Consider the following 22000-nt stretch of genomic DNA (forward strand, 5'->3'; position numbering starts at 1 on the left):
TTCAGCCCCAGGTCCAATCGCTGACAAACTCGTGTAGACTTCACCTCTGCAACATCTCCAAGTTTATTATTATACAGTATTTATATAGAGCCAAAGGGTTTGCTCAGCGCTGTACAATAGCGAGGGGGACAGAACATGAGACAATACAGTAACAATACAATACACGAGGGGTTCGAGGGCCCTGCTCTTTCGAGCTGACAATCTAAGATACGACCGTTCCTAACCTTGGAAACCACTAAGCAACTCATTCACTCCCTTGTTATATCACGCCTCGACTACTGTAACTCCCTCCTCATTGGCCTACCTCATTGCAGGCTATTCCCACTTCAGTCCATCATGAATGCTGTTGCCAGACTCATCCACCTTACTAACCGTTCTGTATCTGTCACCCCTCTCTACCAATCCCTCCACTGGCTACCAATTGCCCAACGGATAAAATTTAAAACACTAACACTGACGTATAAAGCCGTTCATAACACTGCCACAAAGTACATCACCAATCTTGTCTCTAAATACCACCCAAACCGTACTCTCCGCTCCTTGCAAGACCTCCTACTCTCTAGCTCCCTTGTCTCCTCCTCCCATGCTCGTCTCCAGGATTTCCCCAGGACTTTTCCCATCCTCTGGAACTCCCTACCCCAATCTATCAGAATATCGCCTACTCTACTCACTTTTAGGCGCACTCTGAAAACCCATCTCTTCAGGGAAGCCTACTCCACCCCCAGCTAATGCTGGAATCCTCTACTCTTCCAATCACTCCATCCCCCACAGTTATTTACTACCTTTTGTACCACTATCCCCTCCCTCCTAGATTGTAAGCTCCAAGGAGCAGGGCCCACTAATCCCTCTCCTATTGAACTGTATTGTTACTGTACTGTCTCCCTCCATAATGTAAAGCGCTGGGCAAACTGTTGGCGCTATATAAGTCCTGTATTATAATAATAATATTAATAATATATTTTAATAATTTGGGCTTGGATCTACTCAAATTTCTGATCCTGCTTAAAAAGAAAAAGTTAATGTATTTAAACAAAGAAAATAATAAAACCCGTGAAAAACTTGTCCCTTACATGGATAAGGACGAATATAAGATTGAATCAGAGAGGTTAAAAAACCTTCTGGATAAAACTGAGAAAGATCAGAAAAATAAGAAAAGGAAGAAATATGCTAGGGATCTTGGAGATTGCAAAAATAATGAGGTTTTCAAATGGCAAGTCTCTAAAAAAGCTAGCAACAATGAACTTTTAAATACACATTCAGATAATACTAATATTATCTCAGATCAACAGAGTGCATCTGAAGGTTGGAATACCCCTTCTAGAAGGATATCACGACCTAGACGTTTATCCAAACCTTTTAAACAAAGTAATAATGAATATAATGTCACTACTTACAACAGATATCAGAGTCTTTATGATAATGATGATAATGATGTGGGTACGTGGGATTTGAGAATACATCCTATGCAATACCACCCAAATATGAGACCCAATGACAATGCCTATAACTTTACCTGGTTTTCGGATAGAACAAGACAATCTAGACTGAGAAAAGTCTCATGGAGAGACCCTAGAGAACAATATGATCATCATTATACCAATCATGTATTGTCTCCAAATAACACCAGGAGGGGTAACAATAGGCCAAGACAGACTCATTGACGGTCCCCTAATCAAAGGGATAATGATTTTCAACATCAACCTGGAAATGGTTTCCAACAAAAACACGATAATTACGGATGGGATAATGGTCCTAATATACATTACCCGTCTAATAATACAGATGGTAATTTTAGACATAATAATTCATATTTTAACTCTAATTCGATTCCAGAATCACCAGGTCCCCGATAGAGTCATCTTTTAGGGGTGGGCCCAGCAAGAAAACGAAGCGTCCTTACAGAGGAAAACGAGGAGGAAAGAGGATCAATGGATCCCAAAAAGAGAAGACTCTAGTTAATAATGGCATCTTTAACCTTAGTAATGTTACCATCACTGATAATGAATTAAGCTAGCTCAATAAGGGATTACAATTAGTTCCAAATAAAAAATTGGACAAATTCCACACATATATAGATATACACACTTAAAAGGTACTTCTTGAATACTCCTCTCATACGTGATGTGACTAATGGTACATGTGGGATATAAAGGTTTCTAACCTTAAGAATGCTTCACTGTTTAATCCACCTGCACATTCACACATTAATCTTTTTTAAATCACCTAAAACCACGTTTTTAAAAATATTAAAGTGAGAGACTACAATAACCAGTAAAAGATTAATAAGAGTATTAAGTCACTTTTGTCCAATAAAGATCTTGTTATCCGACCGGCGGATAAAGGGGGAGGTGTTATTGTAATGGACAAAAAATATTATATGATCCAAGTTCATAATATACTTGATGATACAGATACTTATAAACCACTCTAAAAAAACACTTTGATTACTTATAAAAAAGAGCTTAAGTTATTAATTAAACAAGGTTTTGATGGAGGAGTGATTAACAAGAAAGAAAAGGCATTCCTTTGTCCAGCAGCCCCAAGATTACCCGTTTTATATTGCCTCCCTAAGATCATAAAGGATCCTGTCTATCCCCCGGGAAGACCAATCATTAGTGGTATTGGATCATTATGTTCTCGTATCGGAGAATATATAGATTTTTTTCTGCAACCCTTAGTTTCCACTACTCCTGCTTACCTGCGGGATACGAAACAAATTTTGGTGGACCTTAAAGACTATAAAGTCACTAACAAAACTTATTTAGTCACAGCTGACGTTTCTGCCCTGTACAGCAATATCAAACATGAGGATGGTATGGAGGCAGTTAAATTTTATTTTTATACTACTACAGATATACATAGGCGGCAAAAGTCGTTCATTCTAGACTTACTAAACTTTGCTATGCATTGCAACTACTTTTGCTTTGACCATGCTTTTTATCTACAAATTACCAGTGTTGCGATGGGAGCCAAATTTGCTCCCAGCCTAGCAAATTTGTTCAAGGCAAGATGGGAGGAGGATCTTATATACTCATGTGATTGGCCCTCCCTTATATTTTACCGTCGGTATATAGATGACATTTTTCTTTTATGGCAAGGTGATGAATTTTCTTTAATTAATTTTTTTACTACTCTTAACCACAATGATCTTAATATTAAATTATCTTTTAAATATGATTTTAAAGAAATCAGTTTTCTTGATCTGGTTTTAATTAATGATGGCACTAATATTTTAACCAACATCTATTTTAAGAGTACGGATAGGAACAGTTTTTTACCTACAGATAGTTGTCACCATCTGGTATGGCTAAATAATATACCAAAGGGACAATTTTTAAGACTACGTAGGAACTGTGCTAATCTATCCGATTACCAGAATCAAGCAGTTATTCTCAAAACTAGATTCATAGAAAATGGGGATAATAATGAGGTTCTGGATCGCACTATTGAAGAAGTTGGTGCCGTTAACAGATCCAACTTGTTAACATCAGAAAAGAAAATTAGGTCTGAACGCTTTTGCCCTTTTGTTACAAATTTTTCCACTCAATATAAAGATGTGGAAAAAATTATTAAAAAGAATTAGGCCATTTTGAAAAACGATCCAGTGTTAGGGGAGGTGCTACCCGAACGTCCAGAAATTACTTTTCGTAAGGCCCCCTCCCTCAGACATACATTTGCACCCAATGTGGTAGATCCCCCTAGTAATATGTCATCATCTTTCGGATTAAAGGGTTTTTATCCCTGTAACAGATGTGTAGCTTGTCGGTACAATGGCTCCCATAAAAGAAGAATTGGTGAATTTAAGTCTAACACCACGGGAAGAGCTACATAATTAACCTGCTTATTACATGTAACAGTACACATGTAGTTTATTTATTGGAATGTTCTTGTAATAAACAGTATGTGGGCAGAACCACAAGGAGAGTGAGGGATAGGCTCAGGGAGCACTACTACAATATCAAGAAGGGTTATAAAGAGCATTCGCTCTCCAAACATTTTCGCGACTGTCATAACCAAGATCCCACTCATCTTAAATTTACTGGCATTGATCTTATTAAGCCACATCGGAGAGGGGGACATAAAAGGAGAACTGTTTCTCAATTAGAAACGAGGTGGATTGTAGAACTCAAATCTTTGTCCCCATATGGCCTCAACGTAGATTTAGACATCAATTGTTTTATTGATAATAGTTGATATTTATCTTATTCTATTCTATTTTTACTTTTATCCTATCTTATTTTTATTCAGATATTTCAGATTTATTTATATTATTGAGATCATTGTTTTAATTTATCACCTAGCTATTTAACATTTTACTATCTATGCATTTTACATTTTATATTTTATCTATATGTGTGAAGAAGGTGGATTTTATTCAGATTTTAGGAATTACATATTATACCAACACTGTTCCCTCATGTCGTTTTTATATTTCTTTTTGTGACTTCTATTATGATATTGTTTTATTTTCAGCTGTAATTTATATACCATTATTTTCTTTTATATTGTATAACGTTATCTGTATATTTATTCATAGATTGCCAATTTACCCTTTTAATTATCCTTTTATATATCTACTTAGTAATTTATTTAGATCATATCATCTTGCTGGGATTAGTAGCCCTACAGTGAATCACTAGCATTGTTAATACACTGTAGTTTACAATAATATGGAGTCCATTTCATGTATATCCAATACTGTTTGTGTGGATGTGATTGGACTCCAGTAAGATGGCGCCTATCGCTGTCCCCATTAATATATGATGTTATATAAATTTGCACTATTATCCCGTAAGAGTTTTCAATTCGGCTTGTTTTTTTTATGTAAGCTAATGAATTGGCAATCTATTATTTTATATTCCATTAAGTGCGGTATTTCTCGGAGATGTAGTGACGTACTGTGAACGATTCCATCTTCCGCCTACGCATGCGCACAACTGTAAGGTGATGTGCACTTGCCTCTTAGGGTGATGCGAGCCCGAGGTGACGTGCGAGGTGACGTGCGCATGCGCGTGTCTCATCTTGTGACGCGCGCCCGCGCTTGCGCAGTTGATTATTTAAAGTCTCGACGTCCTCCTGGTGGGCTTCACCCCTTTGACAACGTGCTGGTGCACGAAACGCGTCAGAGGGGGCCCATCGGAGTGACGTCACACCACACACAGCTGAGAGGAAGGCCGGCGGCCATCTTTATCTAAGTTTATTATCACATGTGAGTTTTACCAATTTTGCCTGGACTCTTTTGCCCAACTTATAATAAAGCATACTACTCTATTGGCACCTATTTGTTCCCTGGCTTGATCATTACGAGCCCAATAAGTTTGAGCCATTTGTGGATCTGGAGCCATATCTTGGGGCTGTTCTGTGATGGGTATACAGTATGTATATGTGTGTGAGCAGCATCATCCTGAGTGTCCGCATCTGAGCTTGATGACTCCGCAGCCCCAGACCAGACCTAGATGACCTTATTGCAGGATATAATAATACTGGATCACCCCATCTATGGACTGCTATTTGTTGATTGGACTATTCACAACTGTCACTCAACTATTTGGCTTGTGTCATACTGATACGTCTATATAAGACGTAACCATCACTTCAGCAATTTTGCGCATCAGTAGCGCTCACCTTATATTCATACAATTTTATCACCATGATTTTACTACTATTATTATTATTGTGTATCTCATTTTACCATTCAGCGCTGCATATTTATTATATTTCTTATTGTTACTTTGAGGTGTTGAGGTTTTACCTTTATATGTCAGCTGCTTTTACGTTCTCCTGCGCTCGCAATCGTTTCCATTTTACACTAGAACTGGTTGACCTGGATGGACTTGTGTCTTTATTCAGCCTTACTGACTATGTAACTTTGACAATATATGGGATATGTATGGTGCAGAAGAAGGAAAACTGCATATACTTCTGACATAAATCTAAGAAACTTTTTTGTGTTTCACCTAAATACGTTCTAGTTCTCATCACATTGTACTTTTGTAAACTTAGTCTTCAATAATGATACTTGTTTAAATAAAATCTCCAACTTGTATTAGGATTATACACTTTTACTAAGTATGTAAGCTCATAAACAGATGCTGCATACTAAACTCTGCCTCCCCAATTTCCTAATACACATTCGGCTAAACTTTCCAAAGTTTTACACAAAATATTTGCATAATGAATAAAGTGACTGTCATTCCAAATTATCTTTTTTTCATTTAATCAGATAGGTTCTTTATCTCTCTGGATTTGATGTTTGAAAATAAAAGTATGTTGATTTGATGAAATGTGTTGCTGACATTTCAAAGAATCATTGATGCTAGTAAAGCAGAATGTAGTCTTTGGTTAGGATATGGAGTGTCTGTGATTTATATGGATTTGTGCAAAGCTTTAAATCATAGGGGATTTTTCACAAGATTTTATACACAGATTTTAAATAAAACCATATTCAGGATCAATATTGAAATGGGGTACTCTTGACCAGAGGAAATGAGATTGAGGGCCCACCTTCAAGTGGAATGTACAGCGTGTATATTGGTAACTTATTCTGTTTGTATAGAAAATTAAAACCAGGTTAACAACTACATTTTTATAACAAGTTTTAATAGATTTTTTTCCGTAGCAAAATGGCCACTCACAGCTTTCCACATGCTACAAGAAATGGGCAGAGACTGCTCCTATGTATCACATGTAACTACTCGCATGTAACTAAAGATTGTTAGAGACTGCTCGCATAACTGCATATAACAAGCTATGCAAAGTTACTAGCAGCAGCAAGAAAGAAAAAAAATGTTATTAAGAATCATGCAGTAAGCACATTTAGCTGTATCTAACAATATTTCCCTAAATGTTACCTGCTATAGTCAAAGTCATGATGGCATTTTTTTCTTTCATGAATGTCTTGAGTTGATAGGTGGTTTCTTTTTTGCCTCCTTAAAAGAGAAGTATGAGCTTTTTTCCCCCAATTATACTTACCTAGGTGGATGCAGCATTGGTAGGATTCAGCATCTGTCCCCCGCTGGCTCTAAGTGTGAGAACTCTGAGATCACATGACTGCTCATCGCACAGTTCTCACGGCTGCCCTGAGCAGAGAGCGGTGACTGTCAGCCACTGTGGTTTGCTCTGCCCCCCCCTTCACGCGGCTCACTGAGAAGCTGAGTCAGGTGCTGCTCCAGATACTGGGGTGAATCCAAAAAGAGCTTTGGCTGTAGTTTTCCTTTAAGCATATACAGTGTGTGGTGATGGTGTTTCTTACATGAGTGGTAATTCAGTGCTGCATTCTTAGGCCTCAGACTTTTCAGTATTAGCAACCTGCAAGTGTGTGCCAAGTGTAGCATCCAGGATTATGTAAAGTACAGCGCAGCATACAAGCTGTACAGCAGTCAGGGGTACTTAATGTACTGCTCCCTACATATATTGTCAGTGGGAGCAAAAAATGAATTTTTACATTCGCAGTCAAATGATGGAAAATACCCCTTTACATGTATGGTCTGTGAAAGAAAACATGCCCCCTTACATTGATGATCAGAATGGGAAGAAATTCCTCTTCATATTGATTTTGCCATTGGGATGAATAAATGGTCTTTTAATTGGCATTTTGTCCTGCTTCAGGGATTACTGTGAAACTCTGTACAATCTCTGCAAATGACCTGCATCATCCTGTTCTTCCTCAGGCCTCCCCTTTATAGCACAGGGTGCTGGTATGCAGCTAGATGTTCTGCTGATGACAAATTCCTACTCATGGTTAAGACCCTAAAAAGCAGAAAAACATCTGGCCCTCACGGGTTTAGGAGTTACTTCTACAAAAGCCTTTGCTCTGACTTTAGCACCTATGATTTGTGGCAAATTGTATTCTTCAAGGCCACCCCATCCTGATTGACTCGCTAATATCCAAAGACAGGAAGGATTTCTGCCAATGTGCCAGTTATAGACCAATCTCCTTCTTAAATATTAATTTGAAAGCTTTCACTAAAGTTTTCTACAATAGGCTATTATCACTTTACAAACCATAATTGTCTTTTATCCATTGGGCTTTTTGCCTAATAGAGAAGCAAAGCATAACACCATGAGAGTGTTAAATGCCATCCACTTGGCCCATACCCGTAATATCCCAATGTTCCTACTTTCCACAGACACAGAAAAGGTATATGCCCCAACATGTGCAAGTGCTTTCAGGAAATCTATTCATGTCTTACTGCAGCAGTTTGAACCATTGAGGCACTATCTCTATTTTTCCCTCTTAACACAGGAGCACACAACAGGGTTGCCCCATGTCACCACTTCTGTTTATCTTCACCCTAGAGTCTTTCCTACATCATGTCCATCAGAATGCAAGCATTACAGGTCTTTTAATCATGGGAATCACCATAATATAGCAGATGACTTATTATTCATTGTCACCTTCCTCAAAACTACCCTACCAAACCTGTGACTAAAGTAACTAGATATGATGCAATATCTAACTTTAAAATAAACTTCCATGAATTGGAGACATTACACTCCCCTCAACCAGACTTACCAACATCAAACCCAGCTTTCCATTCTGATGAACAACCAAATGCATAACCTATCTTTGCATTAAATCACCCCCACTATCGAAGAGATATTTGGAGAAAACTTTACCTCACTCCTGCGTACCCTTAACAAGATCTAAAAAAAAAATGGAATAAAGACATGAACACGAGGATTGTTAGGAACTTTACACTGAAGATAGTACCCAGAATACTCTACTTCAAACCCTCCCCATTTCTATACCTAACATGTTCTTAGGAACCCTTCCCATATGGAAGAAAAATATATTTGAAATATATTTTAAAAATATTCTTCCCAAATACATTGACATATATTTGAACTGCTACAATTTTGGCCCTAGCCAATATATTTCAAATTAAATTTCCATATATATATATATATATATATATATATATGTTTGTATTACAAAATATATGAAAAATATTTTAAAAAATATATTTAAAATATACTGTATACTTTATATGTTAAAAAAAATCTGAAGAATATATTTAAAAAATATATATTTTAAAAAATATTTTTCATATACTTTGTAATATACAAAGAAGTAACTTCAACATGCAGTGTGTATGTGTATACAGTTGCAAGAAAAAGTATGTGAACCCCTTGGGATTACGTGGAGTTTTGCATGAATTGGGCATAAAATGTGCTCAGAACGTCATCTAAGTCACAACAATAGAAGAACACAGTCTGCTGAACATAATACTACACAAACATTAGATGTTGCCATGGTTTAATTGCACATAACATGTAAACATTCACAGTGCAGGGAGGAAAAAGTATGTGAGGCCCTAGCTTAATGACTTCTCCCAGAGCTAATTGGAGCCAGGAGTGAGCCAACCTTGACTCCAATCAGTGTGATGATATTGGATGTGTTGCTGACAGCTGTCCTGCCCTTAAAAAACACACACCTGTTTTGGGTTTACTGGTTTCAAGAAACACTGTCTGATGTGAACCATGCCTCGCAGAAAAGAGCTCTCAGAAGACCTACGATCAAGAATTGTTGACTTGCATAAAGCTGGAAAGGGTTACAAAAGTATCTCCAAAAGCCTTGATGTTCATGTGTCCACGGTAAGACAGACTGTCTACAAATGGAGAAAGTTTAGCACTGTTGCTACTCTCCCTAGGCGCGGTCGTCCTGTAAAAATGACTGCAAGAGCACAGCGCAGAATGCTACATGAGGTAAAGAAGAATCCCAGAGTGTCAGCTAAAGACCTACAGAAATCTCTGGCACATGCTAAGATTTTTGTTGACACATCTACAATAAGGAAAACATTAAACAAGAATGGAGTACATGGGAGGACACCACGGAGGAAGCCATTGCTGTCCAAAAAGAATATTGCAGCACGTTTGAAGTTTGCAAAAGAGCACCTGGATGTTCCACAGCACTACTGGCAAAATATACTGTGGACAGATGAAACCAAGATTGAGTTGTTTGGGAAGAACACACAACACTATGTGTGGAGAAAAAAAGGCACAGCACACCAACATCAAAACCTCATCCCCACTGTAAAACATGGCGGAGGGAGCATCATGGTTTGGGGCTGCTTTGCTGCCTCAGGGCCTGGACGGATTGTTGTCATTGATGGGAAAATGAATTCCAGAGTTTATCAAGACATTTTGCAGGAAAACATACGACCATCTGTCTGCCAACTGACGCTCCGCAGAGGATGGGTGATGCAACAGGACAATGACCCAAAGCATACAAGTAATTCAACGAAACAATGGCTGCAAGAGCACAGAATACGCCTTCTGGAGTGGCCCAGTCAGAGTCCTGACCTCAGCCCGATTGAAATGCTGTGGCATGACCTTAAGAGAGCGATTCACACCAGACATCCCAAGAATATTGCTACACTGAAACAGTTTTGTGAAGAGGAGTGGTCCAAAATGACTCCAGATCGTTGTGCAGGTCTGATCTGCAACTACAGGAAACGTTTGGTTGAGGTTATTGCTGCCAAAGGAGGGTCAACCAGTTATTAAGTCCAAAGGTTCACATACTTTTTCCTCCCTGCACTGTGAATGTTTACATGTTATGTGCAATTAAACCATGGCAACATCTAATGTTTGTGTAGTATTATGTTCAGCAGACTGTGTTCTTCTATTGTTGTGACTTAGATGACGTTCAGAGCACATTTTATGCCCAATTCATGCAAAACTCTATGTAATCCCAAGGGGTTCACATACTTTTTCTTGCAACTGTATATATATATATATATATATATATATATATATATATATATATACACTGTATGTTGAAATGTGTTTTCCATATATTAAAAAATATATGAAAAATATTTAAAAAAAGATTCTTTTTAAATAAATATATTCTTCAAATTTTTTTTAACATATAAAAAAGTAATTTTTACATATATTTTTACATATATTTGTAAATGCATTCCAAAAATGTAGATTTGTATTTTTAAAGACATACAGTATATTTGAAAATGTATTTTTAAAAATATTTTTCATATATTTTGTAATAAAAAAGCCTATTTATTGAATTGTATTGAATATGGGTAATATTTCAAATATATATCAATATATTTGGGAAGAATATTTTTTAAATATATTTCAAATATGTTTTTCTTTCATGTGGGTTTGCAGAACACTTAGCCAATTTATATGGTCTAATGGCCACCACAAGATTGCTTACAAGATCCTTATGCTACCCAAAGCTCATGGAGGCATAGGGTACCCAACCCACTCGTCCTTGAACAAACATCTTCACAGATGCCCCTACGGTACCTCCTGTGGCTAAAAGAGAAACACAGAACATTTTTGAAAACCCACCCCCTTATTGGACCCTCATTCAGAATATTCATGGATAATACATGTCTACATAGCCCTGAACAGGCAATTACAATGTTGACTGCAGTTATAGGCCATCAAAGCTTTGTTCCAAGCATTGGAGACAGACACTTTGTCTAATACCTTGTTTAGACTCAAAGATTTAATTTCTAATATGAATCCTAAACCACCCACTAATATACAAAAGATGATAGACCCCCCACCTAGATAACTGGAGACTTTGGAAACTGATGCACAAAAATGGCCCATGGCTACCATATAGACACACTAAAACTTTTTGATGTAGGTCCAGGAATGTGATGATACTCACTTTCCACAGTCTTATTACTTTCCATCTTGATGCCTTTACCCTGCCCTTTATACTCAAATGGTAGACAGAACTTTACACTTTTATGCCTGAACAAAGAAATGGCACACTCTTTCTCCCATCATTCCTCCATTGCCAGTAGATTCCAAGAAGCTAATTATAAACTCCTGACCTGATGGTACAAAGTTTCAGTTGTTCTGCAAAAAAATGTTTCTTCATACCTCCCATGTCGGTTGAAGTTGAGGGGAAGCTGAAGGGATCTTCCCACACCTATTTTGGACCTGAAGGTTTCTGAAAAGGAGTGGGTGAAATTGCTTCCTCTGATTGGCTAATGTGGATTATCCTCTCACCTCAGTGGTGTGATATTTCCATTCAAAAAGCCCCTTCAGTTGTCAAAAAAACAGACAAGTATTTAGAAGGCGGCGGTGTCACCTCCTGAATGCCTGTCAGCCATGCCTACAACATTCTCTAAAAATAGATCCACTGCAGATCACTCTTCAGACATTTGGTCAGTGGAGGCTATAATAACCCCCAGCATTTGTGCCAGTGGCAGTAAAAATAACCCCAGAATTGGTGTCAGTGGACACTATAAAAACCCCAAGCACTAGAGTCAGTGTATGAAATAAAAAGTCCTAACATTGGTGTCAGTGAATGCATTAATATCCCCCAACACTGGTGTCAGTGGACACAATAACGGTAAGCACTGAAGTCAGTGGGCGCAAGAATAATCCCTAACATTGGTATTAGTGGATGCATTAATAACTCCCAGCACTGGTATTAGTACCTTTTCACCTAAACCCTCACATTAGTCATTGGCCGCCATTGGGGGTGGGAGGTGGGTTAACTTTCAGTGTATAAAAAAAGCAGAATGGGAGAATGGTGAGTTACAATTGCACTGCCATTGTCACTAATGCATGGTGGGTGGGGGATGAAGGGTTAGCTTTCACTCCCACTCACAACCATGCAGTGGCAGTGAAAGTTATTCCCCCCCCATCCCCATCCTGCATTGGTAGACATGGCAGTGAAAGGTAACCCCCCCCACCACATTGGTTGTAATGGCAGTGCCAGTGATATTTAACCCACAATCTACCCACCCTTGTATTGATGATGGGGGGGAGGGGTTAAATTTCAATGCCATTCAATCGTACCCCTTCCCCTGCCCAATTGTTGATCGCTTACCTGTAGGCTCCCAAGCTGCTCTCTCCCTTCAGTCTGAGATTTTGCTTGTACTGTGGGTAGAGATAGCCACAGTGTTTCTTTTAGTTCTGGGTGCTGGAACACAGAGTGTTCCAGTGCCAGCATCCTGCTGCACATTCTGTGTGTTATAAGTATAAGAGAAGTAGGGGGACACTGCAGCTGTGCCCATGGCAAAGCTTGGATCCTGGGACATAGGTTGGGAGTCAGCTGCTGTGGGACTGCTGACAGGTATGCTCTTCCTCTGCACTGTCCTATCAGCGCATGGAGGAGACAGGCAACTGTGCTGCTCTTGCAGCTGAAAGGCTACCCTAGCCTAGCTTGTTGCGCTGTGGATGGACACTCTGGGGGGGAGTTGAGCTCCGCTGCCCCCCCCTTATCTACGCCCCTGACCAAGGGAGATCAATAATTCTAGGGCTATAATTCACAGGTAACCTTAAATTGGAGGGCTATAAAGGGTTTTAAAGCATCACTTATGTATACCATAGTTTTTGGGTACCATCATTTTTCAGCATTTAAAAATATAATTGAAAAAACTGATCTTATAATACCTAATTTTAATATTACTTTTAGCAATTTCAAAGCTCTTCTATTGTAACATTGATAATATCAATAGATTTTGGCATGGCAGGGTATTCTAGTAATTTATTTATTTTTCAGATTTTGCTTTTTTGAATTCTAGCATATTCCATACCGATATTAATTATACTGTATATATAATAAATATACATACAAACATCTGTATATAACTGTTGATCAAGTATGTATCTACAGCTATAGTATCATGTTCGGCTACCCTTTGGTCTGTTACAAACCACTGTCTTGGTGTTAGGAATTTTGTAATTATATATTTGTTGGTATAAATGAAATATTACCCTTCACTTGTGTTCTGATGTTCCTAATTTTCTGCGTAAATTACCATGAAAGCATGCTAGAGGATTGTGTCTCTTATAAAACTCCATTCATCAAATTCTAATTTAATAATTCACCATTGTTCTGTGGTCATTGTGGATTTCTTTTTACCTTATAATGTTCTAATTTCCTATTTTGCTGATCTGAGACTGATAACATTGAAACATTTTGCTCTTGAACATTGTGTGATTGAAAACTGCCATGTTGACTTTCTCATATCCTCTTTTATCAGTCTTTCAGAAATAGTATTTTATGTACATCTGAAGATGCAATTTGATATTCAACCATTCTCGTTCCGTTTGCTTACGCATCTTACCGCACAAAGTGCCTAACCTTTGAATCCTACCTACACATTGGGATTTATTGTTAACAAAATAAACATTCTCCCAACAATTTTTGACACATTTAAAATTAGACCTTGAGTGCATACAGGTGCTGTAAACAAATGAATTCTTCACAAAGAGGGTCACCAGAAAAAGGAAACTAAGACCCATCTTTTCTTTGCAATGCTTCTGATGAAGAGAAGAGCTCATTGGTGACCATCTTCTCCTCCCTTTTTGTGAAGAATTCATAGTTTACAGCATTATATATGGCTCATTTGGGGACAGAGCAGTTGGTTATCTAGACTTACTTTTGTAATAAGCTTTTAGGGGGTTGGATATTTCTTTTGGGGTAAACCTATATTAACCACTTGCCGACCGCGCATAGCCGAATGACGGCTTCACCGCGGCCGGCCAGTTCTGAGTGGACGTCATATGACGTCCTCCCAGAACGCGCTCTCCTGCGCGCCCCAGGGGGCGCGCACCCGGCGATCTCCGTGATCGCTGTGTCCTACGGACACAGCTGATCATGAGATGTGGTGAAAGGCCGATCCCACCGGCCTTTTACCACGTGATCAGCGGTGTCCAATGACACGCTGATCACAGGAAAATGCAAGTGCCGGTTCTCGGCTGCACTTTCCTCACGCTGTCAGATCGTGAGGAAAGTACTGCCGAGAACCGGCAGTTGTCAGAGCGGGGATCGGCACCGATCATCAGGGCACTGACGATCAGTGCCCTGATGATCGGTGCCCAGCAGTGACCCCCGCAAGTTCCGATCAGCTGTGCGCCCACTAGCCCCGCCCACCCATTCCCAGCAGTGCCCCCACCTGTGCCCAGCAGTGCCCCCACCTGTGCCACTCTGCAGTGCCACCTACCTGTGCCCAGCAGTGCCACCTACATGTGCCCAGCAGTGCCACCCACCTGTGCCCACCCACCTGTGCCCACCAGTGCCACCCACCTGTGCCCACCAGTGCCACCCACCTGTGCCCACCCACCAGTGCTGTCCACCAGTGCCACCCACCAGTGCCACCCACCAGTGCTGCCAGTCAGTGCCACCAGTCAGTGCCCAGGGGTTGTGCCAGTCAGTGCCGCCAGTCAGTGCCCAGAAGTGATGCCAGTCAGTGCCGTCTATCAGTACCCATCATCAGTGTCACCTATCAGTGCCGCCTATCAGTGCTGCATATCAGTGCCGCCTATCCGTGACCCCTAATTAGTGCTGTCTATCAGTGCCGCCTATCCGTGCCACCTCATTAGTACTGCCTATCAGTGCCCTTTAGTGCTGCCTATCAGTGCCCATCAGTGCCGCCTATCAGTGCCCATCAGTGCCGCCTATCAGTGCCCATCAGTGCCGCCTCATCAACGCAAATCAGTGAAGGAGAAAAAATACCTGTTTGAAAAATTTTATAAAAGAAACAAATAAACTTTTTTTTTTTTTTCAAATTTTTTGCACTTTTTTTAATTTATAGCGCAAAAAGTAAAGCGCCCAGTGGCAATTAAATACCACCAAAAGAAAGCTCTATTTGTGAGAAAAAAATGATCAAAATTTCATATGGGTACAATGTTGCATGACCGCGCAATTGTCAATCAAAGTGCGGCAGCGCTGAAAGCTGAAAATTGGCCTGGTAAGGAAGGGGGTATAAGTGTCTGGTAGGCAAGTGGTTAATGAGTATCAGAATCTTTTCCCATTTTTAATAGGTGTTTTATTTATACATATTTTTATATTATCGTAAAATAAAATTATGTATATTGATATGTGGTTGTTATTTGTTTGATATCTGGTACCTTAAAAGTCCAAGTACTTAAAGAAGAACTCCAGAATAGACAATAAAAATCACCCATTAGTACACCCCCCTACACAAAACACTAAACCGTTAATAACATTTTGAAAATCCTTACCTTTTAGGAGAAATGTCTAATTGATTTTTCATGACCTCATCTCTGTAATTCAAAAGAGCATCTGCTCTGCCAAGGAGGAGGTGTAATAGCAGGGATTACATCATATCATCTCCTCTCTCTCTCTGCAGTAAAAGGAAACTACAGTTCCCATCATCCTCTGGGAATTGTAGTGAATGTGGATGGATACACTAGACCTGTACATGCTGAATGTGTCTTTGAGTCTCGCTATGCCCACCACTGCAAGTGGGGCAGAATTACATCATTGCTACTTGGAGAAAGAGCTACAGAAGGGATGTGCCAAGACCAGTGGTTGGCGACACAGGAGGCATAGCAGTCACTGGTATTACAAACAGGAAACCAAAGAGAATTAACGGTTTGATTTGACAATTTATAGGCTATTTCAGAGCAACTATTGAGTGAACCAGAAGATGGATGCAATATTCAGTGAAGATAGGAAATCATCAACAAGGACATGTAAAGAAGTTTTTACCCAGAGTTCTGCTATAAGTGTTTTTGTGATTGTAACTAATAGGGTGTGGCACCTTCTATATTACCCGGATCTATGTATATGCTGGTAGGCTTGTTATTGCAGCCTGTGCTTGTTTTGACCCTGATCACCCAGACCCCCAAAGAGTAGACTCAGTACCTGAGCATTTTTTCTTTGCTTTACATATAGGACAACGACTTCTAATTCATGAATTCTATTAATTGGAAAATAGTCATGAGAAACATACTGGGCTTGCTGATGGTGCAGGGCTGCTGGAAACCAGAGCAAGTGAAGCTTTCAATGAACTTACTGGAACTTCATTCTGTTCTCCTTTCCTTCTGTTACAGATGTCAGTTCTCCCAGCCTCGACCCAATTGGCCAATGTATCAAGCAAAATTAAACATCCCAGCTCTATTAATTGTGCATATTTCCAGTATGGAGCACTGGCAAGTGGATTTCCAAAGCCATCCAATCCTATCTGGATACCAACCTTTGTATAAGGAGACATAAACGTCTACTTGTTCAAGCTCAGCTTCAACCTTGGGATCAGAATGTGTATTTTCAGCCATCCAAAAATCACTTGTTACATCTATCAGTGGTATTGTCATATCTTCCCTATCCCATAAAGTGGACTTCCTTGTGGTGATTACTTTGACCAAAAAGGTTTTAGCATTGTCTGCTCTCTCCTGTAAAGAAGGTACTATAGATCTGAGACTGAGACCTTCCTTTTTGCTCAATGTGGCTTCCTCCTTCTACTTAAATTTGGATGTTGTCTAACCTTTCTTGTGCCTGCCTCTTAAAGTGTTACTAAACCCAGGACCCTGCATTCACTACATATGGTCTCCCACAGTACACAGAACATGGAAATACAATTATTTTAGTAAATATAAACTGCTAAATACTTTTTCTCATCAACAGTTAGAGCAGTCTTGTGATTTCTGTCAGAGTCCAGCTGAGCACTAGTTAAATCTTGTAGGAGGAGTTTTCATTCTCCTCCGACTGTCCTATGAGGCTGCATAAACCCTGACCCTCTGTCTGGACAGTGCTGATTTACCCCGTGCCGATTACATGCACCCTCCCAAAGAAAAGAAAAACCCTAGCAATATACACCAAACTGAGCATGTGCATGGTGACTCTAAGAGCTCTGTGCTTTCAGTCGATGGATTGTAGTCAGCCAAAGAATGGGAGGATCAGAAAAGACAGAATCAAACAGCCTTTTTACACAATGCAAAGCATTAACTCCTTAGGTTAGGCTAGCACAGTGAGTATAACAAGCATGCTTTACTGCATATATTATTTATAAACGTGATGTATTGTCCACTTATTTTACTGTTGTGGGTTTAATAACACTTTAAGCATCCTGTTTTCTTGTGTATAGATCAATCAGGGTTTATTTTAATGCTCAGATTAATCCAGGAAGTCAGATTCCTTCTTTGTTCTTGAGGGTCTCAGGCGAGGGGGCTTGGCTTCTAGTTCTTCATATCCAGGTGGATTCATCATTGTTGTCCAAGCATACAAGTTAAAAGGGAAGATTCCCCTTTTACTGTACAAACTCACTCCCCCAGGGCAGTAATTTACTCTTGGGCTTTTTGCTATAAAGCTTCTGCGTCAGTTTGTAAGGTTGCAACTCAGGCTTCGGCCTCTTTCACTAAGTTTAACAGGGTTTCATTATTAGCAAATGGCAGTTAGTCAACTTTGTAACTTCCAGTTTCTTTTTGTTGGCCTATAGTTTTGCCCATTGCTGTTGCTGAATTTGCTCACCTCTCTGTTTTGAACTGCTAGGGGACATCTCATGGTTCATATATATAATATGTTGTGTACTTCAATGGATGACAATTTTTTTTTTTCTTACCATATCTGTTTTTTGAAGTCCACTGAGAGACACCGCTCCTTCCCCTCTTGTGCTGGCCATTGCCATTGTGTATTGTGCTGCTTTGCCACAACTGAGCAGGATATGTGAATGAGTGGTTATGGCCATTAGAGGCTATCCTAGTGTCCAGTTCTCCGGAAGGCAGCAGTATAATTATGGATCATAAATATGAAACACTGTGTCCCAGAATGGTTTCCAAGAAAGGGGTTTTACGCTAGGTACAAAAATTAAATGTTATACTTGCACATAATTGGGTGATTGAAGTGAGCTTAATCTCTTTTACTAAGTTAAGTAAGCATTTACCATGCAAAGTGATCATGCTCTGTTCCTTTAGTAAATTACCCTCAATGCGAATTAAAAGTGTATTACCATGCCACAAATTTACCACTGAATGTATGTGATGTGTAGAAATAAGTTATAGTTTAGGTTATAATTTAGGTATAAGTTTGTTATAGTTTAAAGTAGATATAGACTCTAGCTAGAACTATTATTTTTTCAAAAGACAGTTTACACCTTTTTTAACCTTTGCTTATTTGCATCACAGTGCTGATGATTTCTTCCAGCCTCATTGTAGCCACTTCCTGTCTATGTGCTTTCTTCAATGGTTGTGCACTGTTGCTCAGAATTGACTTCCTGAAGGTGACAGTGGTGGAATATGCTGGCTCAGTGTGTGCAGTCATGGCCATTTTAGTTTCTATCTGAAATTCTTGTTACAATGAAGGAACACATTTGTGAGACAGTTGTCACCCAATAATGGAAATTGTCTGAAAAAGGACCTTTGTCGTATTATTACCAGGGATTATTTAACTGAACGCTGTAGACTGAAGAAGTCTGAAAACAGCTTTTGAAAATATATTACTAAAACTCACATGGAATTTTAGCTATTGAGTTTAGATCTCCTTTATGTTTTCTAACTTTTTTCTCTTTCTTTTTTCTTTATTGCTACAGGGACAGGAAAACTATGACATTACCAAGTATGAGAACATCTCATTGGTATGTTCCTTGTTGGAAAATCTTCTTCAGCAAATAAAGGGACAAGAAATACTGCATTCTGAAACCTTTAACGATGAAACAAAACTGGTTGTAAATAGCCTTTACCACACAGTACTCCAGATTTCTGATGGTTTTCCATTGCTAAGTATTATCCTGTGGAGGCTAACAACTTTATTTTCATGCAGAGGAACTGAAGACAGTTGATTTTTGTGTCCAGTGGATGTTGGAAGAAGTTATTTATAAACGTGATGTATTGTCCACTTTTAGATATCCCTTACATGATTCGTATTTTCATTTGGAAAGCAAGATATTTTATCTATTGTGTCTTTTGTATTTGAGAAAGAAAAATTTGACCTATTTTCAAATAAAAAAATACATTAAAAAATACACTCCAAAAAGGTATTTAAACATAAAACCTTATGCTTAAGCATTCTTTTTACGATTCCTATTTTTAAACTGTCTATTCTTTCTCAATTTGCTAGCAAAATGTTTTCTGTAACACTGCCTGAAGCACATGGACAGTGCATTGTACACCCACAGCATCTGTCAGATACTAAAGAGTAAAGCCTAGTGCCAAAATTGCACAGAGGGTTGCATACAGTGCATCCAGAAAGTATTCACAGCTCTTAACTTTTGCCACATTTTGTTATGTTACAGCCTTATTTCAAAATGGATTAAATTATTTTTTTTCCTCAACATTCTACAAACAATACCCCATAATGACAACATGAAAGAAGTTTGTTTTGAAATCTGTGCAATTTATTAAAAAAAAAAAAAACACGTACATAAATATTCACAGCCTTTGCTAAATACTTTGTTTAAGTACCTTTAGCACCAATTACAGCCTCGAGTCTTTTTGAGTATGATGCTACAAGCTTGGCATACCTATTTTTGGGCAATTTCTCCTATTCTTCTTTGCAGTTCCTCTCAAGCTCCATCAGATTGCATGTGGAGCGTCGCTGCACAGCCATTTTCAGATCTCTCCAGAGATGTTCAATCTGCTTTAAGTCTTGCCTCTGACTGGTCCACTCCAGCACATTCACAGAGTTGGCCCGTAACCACTCCTTTGTTATGTAGGCTGTGTGCTTAGGGTCGATGTCATGTTTAAAGATGAACTGTCGCCCCAGTCTAAAGCTCCAGAGCGCTCTGGAACAAGTTTTCATAAAGGATGTCTCTGTACATTGCTGCATTCATCTTTCCTTTGATCCTGACTAGTCTCCCAGTTCCTGCTGCTGAAAAACATCCCCACAGCATGATGCTGCCACCACCATGCTTCACTGTAGGGATGGTATTGGCCATGTGGTGAGCGGTGCCTGGTTTCCTCCAGACATGATGCTTGGCATTCAGTCTAAAGAGTTCAATCTTTGTTTCATTAGACCAGAGAATTTTGTTTCTCATGGTCTGAGAGTCCCTCGGGTGCCTTTTTGCAAACTCCAGGCAAGCTGCCATTTGCCTCTTACTGAGGAGTGGCTTCCATCTGGGCACTCTACCATATAGGTTTGATTGGTGGAGTGCTGCAGAGATGGTTTTTCTTGTGGAAGGTGTCTTGATACAATCCTGTCTCGGAGGTCTACAGACAATTCCTTGGACTTTATGGCTTTGTTTGTGCTCTGACATGGACTGTTAACAGTGGGACCTTATATAGACAGGTTTATACCTTTCCTAATCATGTCCAATCAACTGAATTTCCCACAGGTGGAATCCAATCAAGTTGTGGAAACATCTCAAGGATGATCAGTGGGAACAGGATGCACCAGAGCTCAATTTTGAGTGTCATGGCAAAGGCTGTGAATATTTGTGTACATGTTGTTTTTTTTTTTTAGTCTTTATTATTAATAAATTGCAAAGATTTCAAAACAATCTTCTTTCACATTGTCATTATGGGGTGTTTGTAGAATGTTGAGGAAAAAAAATCAATTTAAGTGGAGTGACGAGAACACAAAGTTGCATTGGGGAACAGGACAAATCTGGAGGAAAATTTGCCACAATGTTGCAAGAGTGTGCTATGTGTACTTGCACAATACAGGGAGGGTTTCCCAATCACCCCCCCCCCACCTTCCTCAGAGGTACCATCCAAAAAAATAAAACACAACTAGAAGCCTTCTCATAATAAAGGACATTAGATGTAAGGAAGAATATCAGTCCACAACTTAATAGTAGGTACAGCATATGAAATTAGGGTAATACAATCTTTTGTTATTTCATTGTTGATAAAATTCCAGATAATCATAAAATTACAAATAAAGTGCACACATAAAACTCATACCATATGTCCCCATAATGTATTTAACTTCTGATCCAGCAGAGCAAACTGTTTTATAATAGAGATGCAATCCTTTTAAACATGGTTTAGATGTGCATTTTAAAATACCAACTCGGTATAAATCTTGGGAGCTGGCGTTTTAAAAAGCTTGTTTCTGTGCATGGTTTCTGAGTGTTCATGCATGCATGTTTACCATATGCATTCTTTGATTTTGCTTTGTTGACCCTCTAAAAAATACATGTGAAACACCCACAATGCTTCTAAAAGAGACATTTCCCTATACTTTAGGTCACAAGAAATTCTGAGGGAGGTACTCTTTACTCAAAGGGATAATATGATTATTTATTGTTAGCACGTTCCTGATTAATTTACAATATATGAAATGTGGATTTTAATATTAGGCCAATTTCAAATCATTATCATG

At 39.0% G+C, this 22000-nt stretch overlaps 1 protein-coding gene across 2 annotated transcripts in view; it reads left to right on the forward strand.

The window, feature by feature from the left end:
- Window positions 1-19517, forward strand: part of MEI4 (meiotic double-stranded break formation protein 4) — a 243919-nt gene extending 224402 nt beyond the window's left edge. For both annotated transcript variants that reach the window (XM_089681409.1, XM_089681410.1), the window contains one exon: window positions 19269-19517. In XM_089681409.1, coding sequence (XP_089537535.1) covers window positions 19269-19517 — 249 coding nt within the window. The remainder of the gene's footprint in view (window positions 1-19268) is intronic.
- The last annotated feature ends 2483 nt before the right edge of the window (window positions 19518-22000 follow it).

The sequence above is a fragment of the Staurois parvus genome, unplaced genomic scaffold, assembly GCF_062004578.1.
Source record: "Staurois parvus isolate SC_StPar_1 unplaced genomic scaffold, SC_StPar_1.0 ptg000264l, whole genome shotgun sequence".
Lineage (NCBI taxonomy): Eukaryota > Metazoa > Chordata > Amphibia > Anura > Ranidae > Staurois > Staurois parvus.